Genomic DNA, 14,707 nt, shown 5'->3' on the forward strand with positions numbered 1-14,707 from the left:
TAAACAAACATGACAACACACGATAAGATATACAAGCATTATTAACAGTGCACATCCAATGAAATCACCATATAGTTAAATGTCTTATACAGGATATACCCCCAATACCTGCTATCTAATACCCTACACACATATGCTCTAGCTCGTACCCCCCCCTCCCGGACCCCCCATTGGATAATCCATCCATTATCCCACGCTCCTAACCAGACACTACCATTATATGCTAGCTTTTATTATATCCACCACTTCTAACCACATTTTCATTTTTGATTCATTGAGACCCAAAATTCTTGCTGTAGATATTTCTTGATAAATCACATCGAGATATGTAATAATCCAGACCTTTCGGCACATTTTCTCCGGTTGGAACCATCGTGATGCTATCAGCTTTTTAGCCACTGTGATACCGGATAAAACCAATCTCTTTAGCTGTGGATGTACTGCATTCTCAAAAACATCATTCAGCAGTAATACAGAGGGGTGTACAGGTATATTCAGAGTTAAGAGATTTGATAATTGCTGGGTCACCTCTTTCCAGAATATTTTAACTGGTGGGCAGTCCCAGTACATGTGCATAAATGTCCCCTCGTCCCCATTTGTACATAAGGAGCATTTGGAGTCTTGTTTAAGACCCATTCTGTTCAGTCTTATAGGAGTCAAGTATGTCCTATGGATATAGTTAAGATTGATTTGTTGATGGTTCGGGTTCCTTGATGCAAGTCGAACATTTGCCCAGGCTTCTTGCCACTCAAAATCTATTTCCAGGTCTGGTATATCCCTCCTCCAAATAGAGTCTAGGTGGAGGGTTTCATACGAGGCCGTTAGTAATTGATGATACAAATCTGATACAAAACCTCTCGATGTCTCTCTTTCATAGAAAAATTTGTGGTATCTGTGGTGTGCAATTGGTATCGTTAATGGAACACCGTGAGCCTTCAAACATGCCAATAACTGTGCGTAAAAATAATATGTGGACTTGGTGAGATTAAATTTTTTGCGTATTTCATCGAAACTACAAAAACCCTGTTTGTTGAAAACGTCTCCTAATGAGTGTATGCCTTGCTTTTGCCATCTAGGGAATCTTATAGGTTGTTTTCCAATCAAGAGTGCATTGTTATTGAATAAGGGAGTATGATTATGCCATTTATGTGGGATAGAATCTTTTTTTTGTGTTTCACGCCATATCCGGATCGCATGAGTGATTATGGGGCCAAATTTCCGTTTGCATTGCTTAATTGATAATTTGGTGTATACTATGTCCTTCAGCCTATATGGAGCTACTATATTTTCTTCTAAATTTCTCCAGGATACTGATGCTTGGGGATCAAACCATGTTGTCAGTGGTCTTAAAGTGTACGCCTTAAAATAGTGGTAGAAATCTGGAAATGCCATACCACCGTCTGCTTTGTTTCTCTGTGCGGTGGATCTTTTTATACGTGGTGGTTTGTTATTCCAAATAAATTTGTATGTGGAGGAGTGTAATTCTTTCCAGTAACCCTTTGGAGGGGGTAACGGTAGCATTGAGCTGAAGAAGTTGATTCTAGGTAGGACGTCCATCTTAACTATTGATATCCGTGCCTGTACTGAGTTTTTATGTTTTGACCACCTGACAAGGTCGTATTTGATTTTGTTTTGGATTTTTATGTAATTGTGCTTCACCGTTTGGCTTATGGTAGGAAATATTTCAACTCCCAAGCATCTAAAGTGTTTTACCATAGGTATCTCTACTGGGAGGGTTATATTTCTTTTTGCAGGGGCGTTAAGTGGGAGGAAGGCCGACTTCGGCCAATTTATCCTAAATCCCGATAAATCTCCAAAGTCCTCAATCAACTTGAGAAGAGGAGGCAATGCGGTGTTGGGGTTTTGCATGAACAGTATTACGTCATCTGCATATAAACTAATTTTGTGTTGTGTGCCCTTGATTACGATTGGTTCTATGGATTGGGATTGTCTTATATATTGTGCTAAAGGCTCTAATGATAGATCGAATAGTCCGGGACTAAGAGGGCAACCCTGTCTGGAAGAACGTGATACCGGAAAGATTTCGGAGGTGATTGTGCCTGTTGTAATCATGGCCGATGGGTCTTTGTATAATACTTTAATCATATCAATGAATCCTTTTCCTAACCCCATCCTTTCTAATACTGCCCATAGATACGACCATTCCAACCTGTCAAAAGCTTTCATTGCATCCAGGGACAGCATCGCCTTAGGTGTGTTGTCTTCCTTGTTAGCATCTAGTACGTGTAGTAATCGTCTTATGTTATCAGTGATCAAGCGGCCTCTTATGAAGCCAGTTTGGTCCGGATGAATTAAAGACGTCATATGCTTTTGTAGTCTGATGGCTAATACCTTAGAGTACAGTTTGATATCGGTTCCGAGGAGGCTTAAAGGTCTATAACTACCGCACTCGGTGGGGTCTTTGTCTTTTTTAAGGAGGACTGTTATGAGTGCAATATTGTCATTCTTATGGAAGTTCCCCTCCTTGACTGAGTATAAAATCATATTTAGTAATAAGGGACCAATTATGTCCCAACAAGAGAGGTACATTTCTGGTGGGATACCGTCTCTTCCAGGAGCCCTACCACTTTGCATTTCAGATATGGCCTCCCTAAGTTCATCTAGTGTGATCGGTGTTTCTAACTGTTTAGCGTCATCCTCTGAAAGTTTAGGGAGGTTAATTTGATTAAGATATGTGTCCATTTTGTTTTGATCGAAGGTCGTTTCTGATTTGTATAAGTTGGAGTAGAATTCTTTGAATGTCGTGTTTATTTCTTTGGGTTCTGTAACAAGTCCTTGTTGTGCTCTAATGGTAGTTATATCTGCAAATTTTGCGTTGACTCTTAATCGCATAGCTAATAGGTGACTTGGTTTGGAACCTTGGGAGTACTGCTGTTGTCTTGTGCTACGTATTTGCATTTCAGATTGTTGTCTGTATATGGCGTTAATCTATTTTTTTAGTATATTGACTTGATTTTCCAGTCGAACCGAGTTGTTGTATTGTAAAGAATTAAATAACGTTGAGTAAAGTGTTTCCAGTTCAGCCAGTTTTGAGCATCGATTCTTGTGTATTTGGGAGGAAAAGCTATCAGTGAAATCCTTGATCATTCCCTTTGCCGACATCCATAATATTCTGGGTTCCTGCACCGAATTCGCATTAATCCGTAGGAATACCGTAAGAGCTTCTTTGATTTGTGTAATGAATTCCTTGTTATTAAGCAGCATCGTGTTAAATCGCCATCTTGGGGCTCGGGATGATAGTATACCAAATGTTCCTTTTAGGAGTAAATAACAGTGATCTGATAATGCATTGGGTATCATTTCCACATCGTAGTTATCAAATAGTCTCGGGGATGTAAAAACGTAATCTATTCTGGATAATGTGTTATGTCTCGCAGATCGACAAGAGTACTTCCGGTTCGTGGGGTTGAGTGATCGCCATAAGTCATTTACACCTGTAATCTTCGACCAATCCTTTAATGCATTAGATGCATTTTTTTGTTCGTTGGAAAAGGAGCGGTTTGATTTGTCCATCCTTGGATTCCAAATGGCATTAAAATCCGCACCAATTATAAATGAGTATTCGGGAAGGTCTAACATTGCTCTGGTAAGTGTAGTGAAGAAACTAACTTCGTATAAATTTGGGGCGTATACCGCTACCAACGCTATTTTCCTGTTCTTGTGTAAAATCTTAGCTATTTATCCGACCATCTGCATCAGACCATACTCCCTTCAATTCAATATTCAACTTCCGTCTAACGACTATGGCTACTCCCTGAGTTCTCGTTCCAAAGGAAGAGTGACTAATGTTATGATATGTGTTGTCCGCTAACGTATCTATGTCTTTCTCTAAAATGTGCGTTTCGCTTAGCAGAGCCACGTCCACCTGTTCTTTTTCCATCAGTGTGAGCACGCTTTTGCGTTTGTGTTGATTATTTATTCCACCAGTGTTCCAGATCATTATATTCAAACTAGCCATAATCTATACATGTTGTTGTGTAGTTGTTGGTAATGCTTCTGGAGTGCGAAGCAACAATAGATGTACATCCAACTATTGAGGTCCCGTTGAGAGCCGAGCTTAAAAACATACATATATACAAATAAAAATCCCCTATTCCCCCCTCCCACCGAGAGTCGTACAGGACTGTGTTCCATGAACACAACCTTCGCGTATAACTCCCTCCCTTAAACCACCGGATATCCCAGAATGATCCAATTATCCTTAACTTTCCTATGTATACCATAGGATCTAACATTCTAAATTCTACCATAAGTAGAATGTCAACTGTGGCTTGGCCACTCTCCCGTTAACACTTTAAGTGCCGAAAACGTGTTTAAGCGTCTTTCCTAGCCATGCTCAAGTTGCCGAGGACGCCCTAACTCGTCTTTAATATCAATATTTCAAAAATCTGTGATCGAAATCATATTTTTCCTCCGCAGCCCTGAGACACAGTGCTGGTCTCCTCTCAACCCTCTAGCGGTTCAAGAGCGCCATCTGGTGGCCGATCGGCAGATCGCCCAACAGGAAGTCACCCTTTGAACCAGTAGTACTCATCCAAATGTGGTCCTGCCACTCTCTATAGCTCCCGCGACTCCATCTTGAAACACTGGATAATAGATCGCTCGCCCTAACTCAATAAACAACGTTATTTGGACGTATATACTATTATACAACCTGGAAATGGATCGGATATTTCTACATCCCATAATAGGAATATTTCAGTTCCACGCTCATCGTCCAGCGGCACGAGGAAGCCACGGTAAGATTCAGCGTTATTCTCTAACGTCTTCTTTACTAACTGCTATGATGAACATATGACCCACATTAGATGAATGGTATAACGTTGCCCACGGAATTATAAAAGCCCCCTCGCCCATCCGGTCAACATCAGATGATGTGTAGTAACTTCTAGAAGTACCTCCAGTTGACATTTTTTATCTGGCACAGATCGCTATCAAACTGTATTTCATCATCAATATAATGCATTTGGAGCTATAAATCACGTTCTGGAGAAAGCTGCAGAAAAAGATAAAAACATACTTATACTTTAGACCATATTTTAGTATGAATATGTGAATGAAAAAGTTTAACGTTCATACACCCTGAACAATACATATAGGACATTGAATGGGCCCTAATAATGGCAATCTAGCAATAGAATTTAAAAAGTTATAGCCCTGCAAAGAAGGGGAACTTCTCCATAGACAAATAGAGCTGGCAAGGGATGGTATATCATGAATTTAACCTTCGGCAGTTAAAGTGTTAAATAAAAATTAAAATAAGATAAAACTAAAAATAAAGACCAAAAATAAGCTTCAATTATCATACCATAATCACTTACATTTTATAAGAACTTGTGTAATTTATAATAACCCAAGAATAATATAGAGGTATTGAACTGAAAAGAGAACCTCAATAAATCAGAGAAAAGAGAGAGAAAAAAAAAAAGGAGAACATTAACTTAGATCTTGAAAGAGCTTTGCTATGCTTAAACACCTAGAATATAAATTGGAGAAGTAGTGGAAAAATTTCCAATTAATAAAAAGCAGTTTGTAAATACGTATATTCAGCATTTCCCCTGGCCAGGGGTGGGCGATGATCCGTTGTGAAGAATGTTATTCCGAGATGGGCCCACCGGTCCTCAGCCAGCCGCTGCTGTGATGGTTCTGTGGTTCTGCAGCTAGATGCTATTGGTTATTCCCCCGAAGGTCTTCTGGCTGTATGTCTGGCCACATATTGCTGTTATTCCAGAATGTTCCATATATCAAAAATGTTTTAAATGTTCTAGATTATTCCAATATGTCGTTTTTACAGTGTTAGAATGTTCCAGTATGTTCCGGAATGTTGTTAGAATTCCATACTCTTAAAATAAGGACCGCTTCAACGTCATGCTCATCTTCTCTGTATCGTTCCAATTTTAAATCCAATATGTCCGCAATAATAAAAGTCCAACGTGGAAAACATTCAATAACTCAGAGCTCGTAGGTCTCTCTGTCCCAAATCAGCGGTTCATTATAGTTTATACGATATGGTGTCCATGCCTAACAAAGATTAAAAGGCTGTTTATACACTAGTATCCTGCATTTTGTGCTGCCATATATTTGACTGCATCTTCAGGCGAGTTGAGGAAAACCCTTTCTCCTTGTTTATCGACGATACGAAGTCTTGCAGGGTATATTAATATGGGTTTGTATTTCTCCAGATAGAGTTGAGACATCACCGTCTTGTACTTGGCCCGCAAGATCACCACATCCCGACAATAATCTTCAAAGAAGTGTATTGATATATCCTTGTGTTTCAGATTGCCTTTCATCCTGCGAGTCTCCCGAATGATCATTTCTTTTATTCTGACTTGACGCAGGACAGCCATGATCACTCTGGGTCTGACGTTATTGTCGTTGGATCGGGTGCCCAATCTGTAACACTGCTCCACCTCAGGTACCGTAGGAGGGATTGTTGGTCCCAGGATTTTCTGTAATTCTGTCGCAAACGCTTCAGGATGTGTGCAGCTCACCGACTCGTCCAGTCCGACTATACGAATATTCAACTTGCGATTTTGATATTCCATCTCGAATATTTTAGCTTTTTGTCCATCATTGATTCGCTTAAGCTCAGCCGTTATATCGTTGAGCTCCGTATTGAGTTCTTTGTAGTTTCCCTTCATCTCAGCCGTTAGTTTATCGTTGATATCAGCTACGTCTTTGTAGATCCGACTGAAATTCTGTTGGTGTTCTTCCAAACCAGTTTCCAGTGCTACGGTGCGCTTAATATGTGCGTCGGCATCCACCCTTAGCGCTTCTATTTTGCATTCGATAGATTCTTTGATAGCATCTACTTTTTCGGTTATTGTCTTCTCCATTTTTTTCATTTCCCGGATAATATATTCTGTGGACTGTTGATGTTATAATATTCCTTTACCTGTTTAGTATCACAATATAGCTCAGTGTTCAGTGTATTTACTTGTTTAGTGTCACAATATAGCTCAGTGTTCAGTGTATTTACCTGTTTAGTATCACAATATAGCTCAGTGTTCAGTGTATTTACCTGTTTAGTATCACAATATAGCTCAGTGTTCAGTGTATTCACCTGTTTAGTGTCACAATATAGCTCAGTGTTCAGTGTATTTACCTGTTTAGTATCACAATATAGCTCAGTTTTCAGTGTATTTACCTGTTTAGTATCACAATATAGCTCAGTGTTCAGTGTATTCACCTGTTTAGTATCACAATATAGCTCAGTGTTCAGTGTATTTACCCGTTTAGTATCACAATATAGCTCAGTGACCTCATGTATTCACCTGTTAGTATCACAGGTAGGGCTGTACCGAATGTCATTTTTTAACATTCGAAGCTTCTATTGAAGTATTCGAACGAAGCTTCGAATGTCTGTCGTCGTATTTTATGACGTAATCCAAAAAATTATAATTATTATTTTATAAATATCCTCAAACTAAATCCTCAATTTGAATAAAGTTATTAATCTGATAAAATTAGTATTTTTTTTTATTTATTAAATCAACTTTCTTTAACTTTCTTATAACTCGTCAGTTTCGTCAACATAAATAATCCAATAAGGGCACGGTTGGTACGACAGTGATGGTGACGTCTTGATGGAGCGCCGAGCACCAAGCGGATGCAGACAGGCTACACCATTTATGATAAATGTTTTATTTAAATTTTTATGATGAGTCATATACTATAATAGTATAATACTATAATATTAGTGTAGCCTAATCTTTATCTGCAACTGTGAAGAAAAACCCTATTGGTTTAAACAGAATGAATAGACACATAAAAAATATATATAAAAAAAAAATTATATATATATATAATAAAAAAGAATATTAAAAATTAAAAATTTAAATGTTGATTTAGAATTCGAATGTCAACATTATGAACGAAGCTTCGAAGCTTGGAACTATTCGGTACAGCCCTAATCATCACACCTATAGCTCAGTGACCCTCATGCCTTTACCTGTTAGTCTTAGGCAGGGGTTAGACACAGTGTTTTTGTGCTCGTTTTTATACGTTTTTGAATACGTTTCATGTCCCTATTACACAGAAATGCGTTTTTTGGCGTTTTTTTGCGGATACGGCTGAAACGCTAAATTGTGTTTGCGTTTTGGAGAACCCCTAAAAAACGCGCCGACAACAGCCGTGTAGTCAGCACGGAGCCGTTGTTGCGAAAACGCCCATGCGCAGTAGATACCATCTGCGTGCCCTTCCGGTGACAGCAGAGCTGTCCCAAACCAAATAGCTGCAGCTACTATGTGTTGTCAAGTTATTGTTATAAGGACCCCAGTCCAAGCTACAACAGTCTGCATTCCCTTAACAATTGTTTGTATTGAGCCGTATTGTATTGTACCCATATGCAATATGTTAAATAAAGTTTACATCCATTCATTCTGCTAGCATTACCGATTGGCACTGCCACTGGATAACATGAGCTAGTGTTAGCTATCAAACCCTGTTAGCTCAAAGCTCCTCTTTCAACTTAACAAGCATTAAACAAAATGGCCCAGTCATCTATTCACCTTTGTTTAATACACACAGCGTTGTCTCTAATGTTATCTAACCACTGATAGCTCCCGATATCATCAGTTTGGTGCTGGCTAAGTAGCATGAGCTAACGTTAGCTTCTAGCCACAATGCTATACTGTTATAATGGCAAATTCCATTGACGTTAGCATGCAGCTAACAATGCTACCGATCTTTTTTTAGACTAAACTATCCGCTCTTGGTGGTCACTTGTGTTGATGTTAGTTTTGTTTCATCAACAAATGACAGGCAGAACACACAGTGAATGTATCTGTTTTGTTTATTGCACTTTTATTAGGCTTTGCTGAAAAAGAATTGCTGCATTGAGTAAATAGGCAAGATGGTGGCGCGGCATAGGCGCCTGCCTTGTTGACATTTTCTTTGCTGGAGCTTCCAGGAAGTGTATTGGCACATTCAAGTTATGATTGGTTGAAATTGCCTTCATGTTCGCCACCTACTGCCACCTACTGCTTTGGCAGTGTACTACATCACTGTGCCCACAATGAAACGAAAATGAAACGAAAGGTGTAACCGCAGCCTTAGCGTCACAAACAGTGAAAAGCCCTCACCTTCTCCCAGGCTGTATCGTATGCGGACGTCCCAGGCCAGCAGGGCCTCCTTGCTGTCGAAGCCCAGCACGATGGCCTGGCTGAGGCAGAGGATGGACAGGGTGTAGCCCACTCCCTCCAGCCACTGGGCCGTCTCCAGCCCACAGATGTCCTCCAGGGTGACGCTGGCCCTCTCCCGGTGGCCCTGGGCCTTGTCTGCCTTGTCCTTGAAGACCAGCAACACGAGGCAGTCTGGAGGAGCCAAGGGACAGGTGGGGGTTAAGGGGGACAGGTGGGGGTTAAGGGAGACAGGTGGGGGTTAAGCAGGGGTGTAAAAAGTACCCATAAATTATACTTGAGTGAAAGTATGGGTACCGTCTCAAAATCGTACTCAAGTAAAAGTCTGAGTATCTGGCTAAAAACACACTTGAGTAAAAGTCAAACAGTTTCTACTTTTAAATGTACTTAAGTACTAAAAAGTAAAAACTTTTTTTCTGACTGTCTATTCTTCTGATAGCAGGTGTTTAATCAAAGATCCCTTCTTTCTAGTCTTGCACAAGGACCAATCAGCATGGGTATGGGCGGGTTCATTTTCCATTGAAACCTTACTCAGTTGATTACTGAGAGCACTAGACCAAACCCTAAAGATCATGCTAAATCCACTCTCATTGACTTGATATTTTCTAACAGATGTGACAGGATCTCTGCTAGTGGTGTTTTTGATTTAGGCATTAGTGATCATTGTCCTACGGTCTGTGTTAGATCCACAAAGCTGCTGAAATCAAGACTGCGTATTGTTCAAAGAAGAAATCTTAAAATCTTTAACCCCCAAACCTTTTTGGAGGACATTGCTACTAATAATAGTCTATGTTTAGCAGGGTCTGATAATGTGCAAACTGCACTGGATTCTTTTATAAAGACATTTAATTGCTTTGTAGATAAACATGCTCCTTATAAAAGGACTAGGATTAAGGATAGGGTGGCACCGTGGTTCTCAAGTGAGCTGTCAGCATTATTTTCTGAGCGGAACTCTGCGTGGTCACGTGCTAGACGCACTGGGGATACGCAAGACTGGCTTTCCTTCAGACAACTTAGAAATAGAACTACTGCAGCTGTGAGGAAGGCTAAATCTGATTACTTTTTAGACTTAGTCTCGAATTCCTACTCTAACCCAGCTAAATTCTGGGGTGCAGTAAACCTGTCAAGAAATAACCCTGCTACATTGCCATTGTGTATTAATGTGGCTGATTGTAAAATCTCGGATCCTCAGGAAATTTGTCTTGCTTTCAATAAACACTTCATTGAGGCTGGGTCCTTATTTGACAGGTTGTCTACTGGGCTGGCTCCACTGGATGTTGACTCTGACCCTAGCCCAATCTTCGATCATGCCTCGTGTGTACCTACATTTTCCTTCCAGCCATTTTCATCTAGTGAAACTCTCAATATCTTGCAATCCATAGACCCTAAGTGTTCTACTGGTGTGGACAATTTAGACTATTTTTTTATAAAACTGGCAGCCCCTGTCATTTGTGAGCCATTGTCACACATCTTTAACCTTTCTATTGCATCTGGCATAGTTCCGCAAGTGTGGAAATCTGCCAAGGTGCTCCCCTTGCATAAAGGGGGGGATAGGGATAAGATGGATAACTATCGTCCTATCTCCAAACTATCATGCCTAGCCAAAGCACTGGAGACCTTGGTAAACAACCAATTAAAAACCTTTTTCTCAAGTTGCTCAGTGCTAAGTACTCACTAATCAGGTTTCAGAGCAAATCATAGTACTATTACAGCTGTTACTTTGGTCACTAATGACATTATTTCAGCCCTGGACAATGGGAAGCATTGTGCAGTTCTCTTTGTAGACCTCTCAAAGGCGTTTGATACAGTAGACCATCACTTGCTTTTGAATAGTCTAGCTAGCATTGGCCTGGATAAAGCCGCTTGTGCTTGGTTTCAGGACTATTTATCTTCAAGGTGTCAATCTGTGAATTCAGGTAACTTTCAATCTGATTTCCTGCCATTGTCTAAGGGTGTACCACAGGGTTCGGTATTGGGGCCGGTCCTCTTTACAATCTATATTAATGATATTGTTTCTAGTCTTTCAGCACTAGCAGGTTGTCAGGCTCATCTTTATGCGGATGATACAGTTGTCTACTGCATTGCGGATACTGTTCAGGAAGCTATTGTGAACCTGCAGCTTGCGTTTGACACTCTCCAAAATGCTCTAGCTAAGCTCAAGTTAGTGCTTAATGCTAGTAAAACCAAGTCTATGATGTTTTCTAGAGCCAGGGTTATAGATTATGACATGCTACACCTAACAACAGCAAATGGTTTGTATATTGAAAGAGTTAGTGTGTATAAATATCTTGGTATATGGCTGGATGATAAACTTTCTTTTAAATTCCATATAGATAACCTAGCTACAAAATTGCGGCAAAAGATTGGTTTCTTGTACCGTAACCGCGCTAGTTTTCCTATGTTCTGTAGGAAAAGAATTATACAGGCTGTTTTTTTGTCAATATTGGACTATGGTGATGTCATTTACAGGCATGCGTCTGCGTCTACATTAAGGCCTTTGGATTCTGCCTACCACTCCGCCCTAAGATTTATTACGGGTGACAAATATGATACTCACTGTTACAAAGGGTCAGATTAAACCGAATATATATATTTATTACTTGAGATATATTGTATAGTATTTGTATATCGTCTGATATCCCTTGTATATTCTTTGTACATATACACGGAATATCCCTTTACCTAGTACAGGCCAGACCATAATATTCGTTCTCCTATTGGACAGCGATCCCCTAGGCGCCACGGCCATACCCCCCAATGTCTAGTTCAAAGTCACCGCTAAGACATGCCTGAACATGCCCGGTTCTGCGCAGTAATATGAGACAGAAATAAGGCTGGTACTAGATTGTTCACCTTACGTATAAATACGGCGCAGGTGGATACAGAAGCACTTATCCTGAATCTTAGTAACAAGTTGAAGCCTCACACCACGATACAACGTGCTGTGAAGTGGGCCCGTTTTGCCCCGAAATAGAGCCTTGAGACCGCGTGCGAATTGATAGCTGAAGTGTCAGAGTTTAACGCTGTATCGTCGAGTTCGACCTATTCTATTATTAAGTAATAGTCTATTATGTATAGTGTATCGTGCGGCTACCGTTCTACAGTGACCAGCATTACCAACGTTTCATCGTACCGAGCTAGTGTGCTTATCCAGGCTGGGCGGCATAACCTTGTGCCGTCATCCGAGGAGCCCTAGACGAGAACCGTGTGGATGTGTACACTGGATAACCTACACCGACGACTACAGAGCCCTTTTCGGCTGGATTATAATGCTTTGGTCCTGTGGCTGTTGGAGCAGAGAATCGTCTACACCCACTACCGTGTGGGATTTACCCTGTGAGGAGCACCGTCGAGCCCGCCTCTAGGACTCTGAGGCTGGCTAGCTTTCCTCCATGCGGCACTGCACACCGGAGAATAGCTGTTGCTTTGTCTACGGATCAAGGGATTATTGCACCGTCTCCTGTACCTGGAGTCTCCTTATTCCTCGTTGATCCAGACTTTTGCTACCGACAAATCCTCTCCCCTGCTGGCTTACAACCGGAGGGAACCCCCTTAGTATCTCCAGCTGACCTACTAGTGTACCATATATAATTCTTATGCTACAGGTGGTATTAATTATCCCCTGCGTAATATGCTCATGGACTTACACTCTTGACCTATTCATGCACATTCTTCGCCTTACAAGCGCAACTCTCAATCTTAATAAGTAATGTAAGATAATCTTGGTGCTCTTCTAATAAATATTATTATAAACAGTACTTTCTTGTTAAGCCGTGTTATTGTGTGGGTGTTCATCTCATATACATGTGTACTGTATGGCCAGTAGTAATGTACATAACTCAGTAGTGGTTTAATGATACCATACTTATTCAATACAGTCAGGGAATTGTACCCCTCAGTTACAATTGGTCCTTCGAGCCGGATGGTAATTAGCGTAATATTAATATAATATTAATATTGACATGGCCAGCGATGAACACTCCACAAACGGTTCTCCTAAGCTAGATCGCCCGCAGCGCAGACGGCAGCCACCTCCTTACCTAGAGGACTACGCTGCCAGTCTACTACCTAGCTTTATACAGACGTTAAACGCGGAAAAAGCGGATAGTAAAAGTATGTCAAACCCTACCGACCAGGCGATCCTGCCAGTAGAGACCCTAGTGGGTTCTAACGTAACTGACCAAGCTCACGGGGGGGACCAGGAGGGACATGACATGACTTTACCCCCCGCCAACGTCAACAGGATAGTCCCCGGAGAGCTCCAGGATAAAGAAAGCCCTCCAGGGACGGAACCCGACCCACCACCAGAAGAGACGCGCACCCAGGAGATGGACCTCCTCGGAGCGCGACAGGAGAACGGATCTCCAACGAGCACTGCCAGAAGCCGATCACCTCCATCAGTGTCTTCCCCCAGCCAGGCGGACAAGATGCTGGCGCAGGCATTTATCGCCACCCTGGCAGCCTCCACTGAACGCGATCGACTCCAAGCACAGACGCTTAGCGAGCGCAAACATTCTTCCATGGAACAAGAGCGCCTCCGCGCGCAACACCAAAGTGAGCGCGAACACTCTACCATGGAAAGAGACCGCCTGCAGGCTCAACAACTAAGTGAGCGCGAACAATCTGCAGACCAAAGAGAACGTTTCCACGCGCAACTCCAAGCGCAAGCCCTTAGTGAACGCGAACACTCTGCGACCCAGCGAGAGCGCTTCCAGGCGCAGCAAAGGAGTGAAGACGACCGCATACGCCTGGAGACCAGACGCCTCCAGACGGAAGAGAATATGGAAAGAGACCGCGCCGAAGCCCAGCGCGCCGCCGGCGATGCACAGCGCGAAGCCGCCAATGCACAGCGCGACGCAGCCCAAGCCCAGCGCGAAGCAGAGCGCGACCTCGCTCACATCAAGCGTGAAGCCGAGCGCGACCGATTACAAGCGCAGATAATGGAGCAACTGATTGCCAGGGCAACCCCCCCTCCCTCCGCACGGAGCTCCAGGGCCTCGTCAAGACAAGGGTCTAGGGCACCCTCCCCTACCCGATCAAGCGACCCGGAGCCCGGCCAACAGAAAGAGCCTATACACGTCTCCGTACCCCCTCCCCGACCGGTCCATGCGAGACCCAGCAACAGGGAAGAACCGGCCTACGCCGCTGAGAGACTGAATAGACGATTACAGGATCTAGAAGACCTGGCAGAGGAAGAAGAAGAGGAAGAGGAGGAAAGTCAAGCCCAACAGCAGCATCGTACTCCACAGGACCAGGAGGTCCAGTACAGCCCAGACTTTACCCCCGAGGCCCTGCGTTACAGACCCCCGACTCAACTCACGGGTGAGCTTGACGCACGACCAGCCCCGAGGAACAGCACCTGGGTACCCGGGCCTTGGTACCCACCAGGTACCAGCCCACCACGACACGTAAGAGGAGACTCGCCTAGGAGGCCTCTCCCCCAATGCTCACCGATGTGCCAGCCATCCATGGCATCGTACCTTGGCACACCGACGTTCCCGGACTTCACACACGAGAACAGAGCACAGTACACAGAGCTACGA

The 14,707-nt window shown here is 42.5% G+C and overlaps 1 protein-coding gene across 1 annotated transcript in view; it reads right to left on the bottom strand.

Moving 5' to 3' along the window:
• Window positions 1-14,707, bottom strand: part of dok7a (docking protein 7a) — a gene marked incomplete at both ends in the record, with an annotated part of 260,565 nt that overhangs the window by 222,693 nt on the left and 23,165 nt on the right. Inside the window, one exon of the mRNA XM_084312113.1 lies at window positions 9,108-9,338. Within this exon, the coding sequence (XP_084168239.1) occupies window positions 9,108-9,338 (231 nt within the window). The remainder of the gene's footprint in view (window positions 1-9,107; window positions 9,339-14,707) is intronic.

The sequence above is a fragment of the Notolepis coatsorum genome (genome assembly GCF_963971535.1).
Source record: "Notolepis coatsorum genome assembly, chromosome: 4".
NCBI lineage: Eukaryota > Metazoa > Chordata > Actinopteri > Aulopiformes > Paralepididae > Notolepis > Notolepis coatsorum.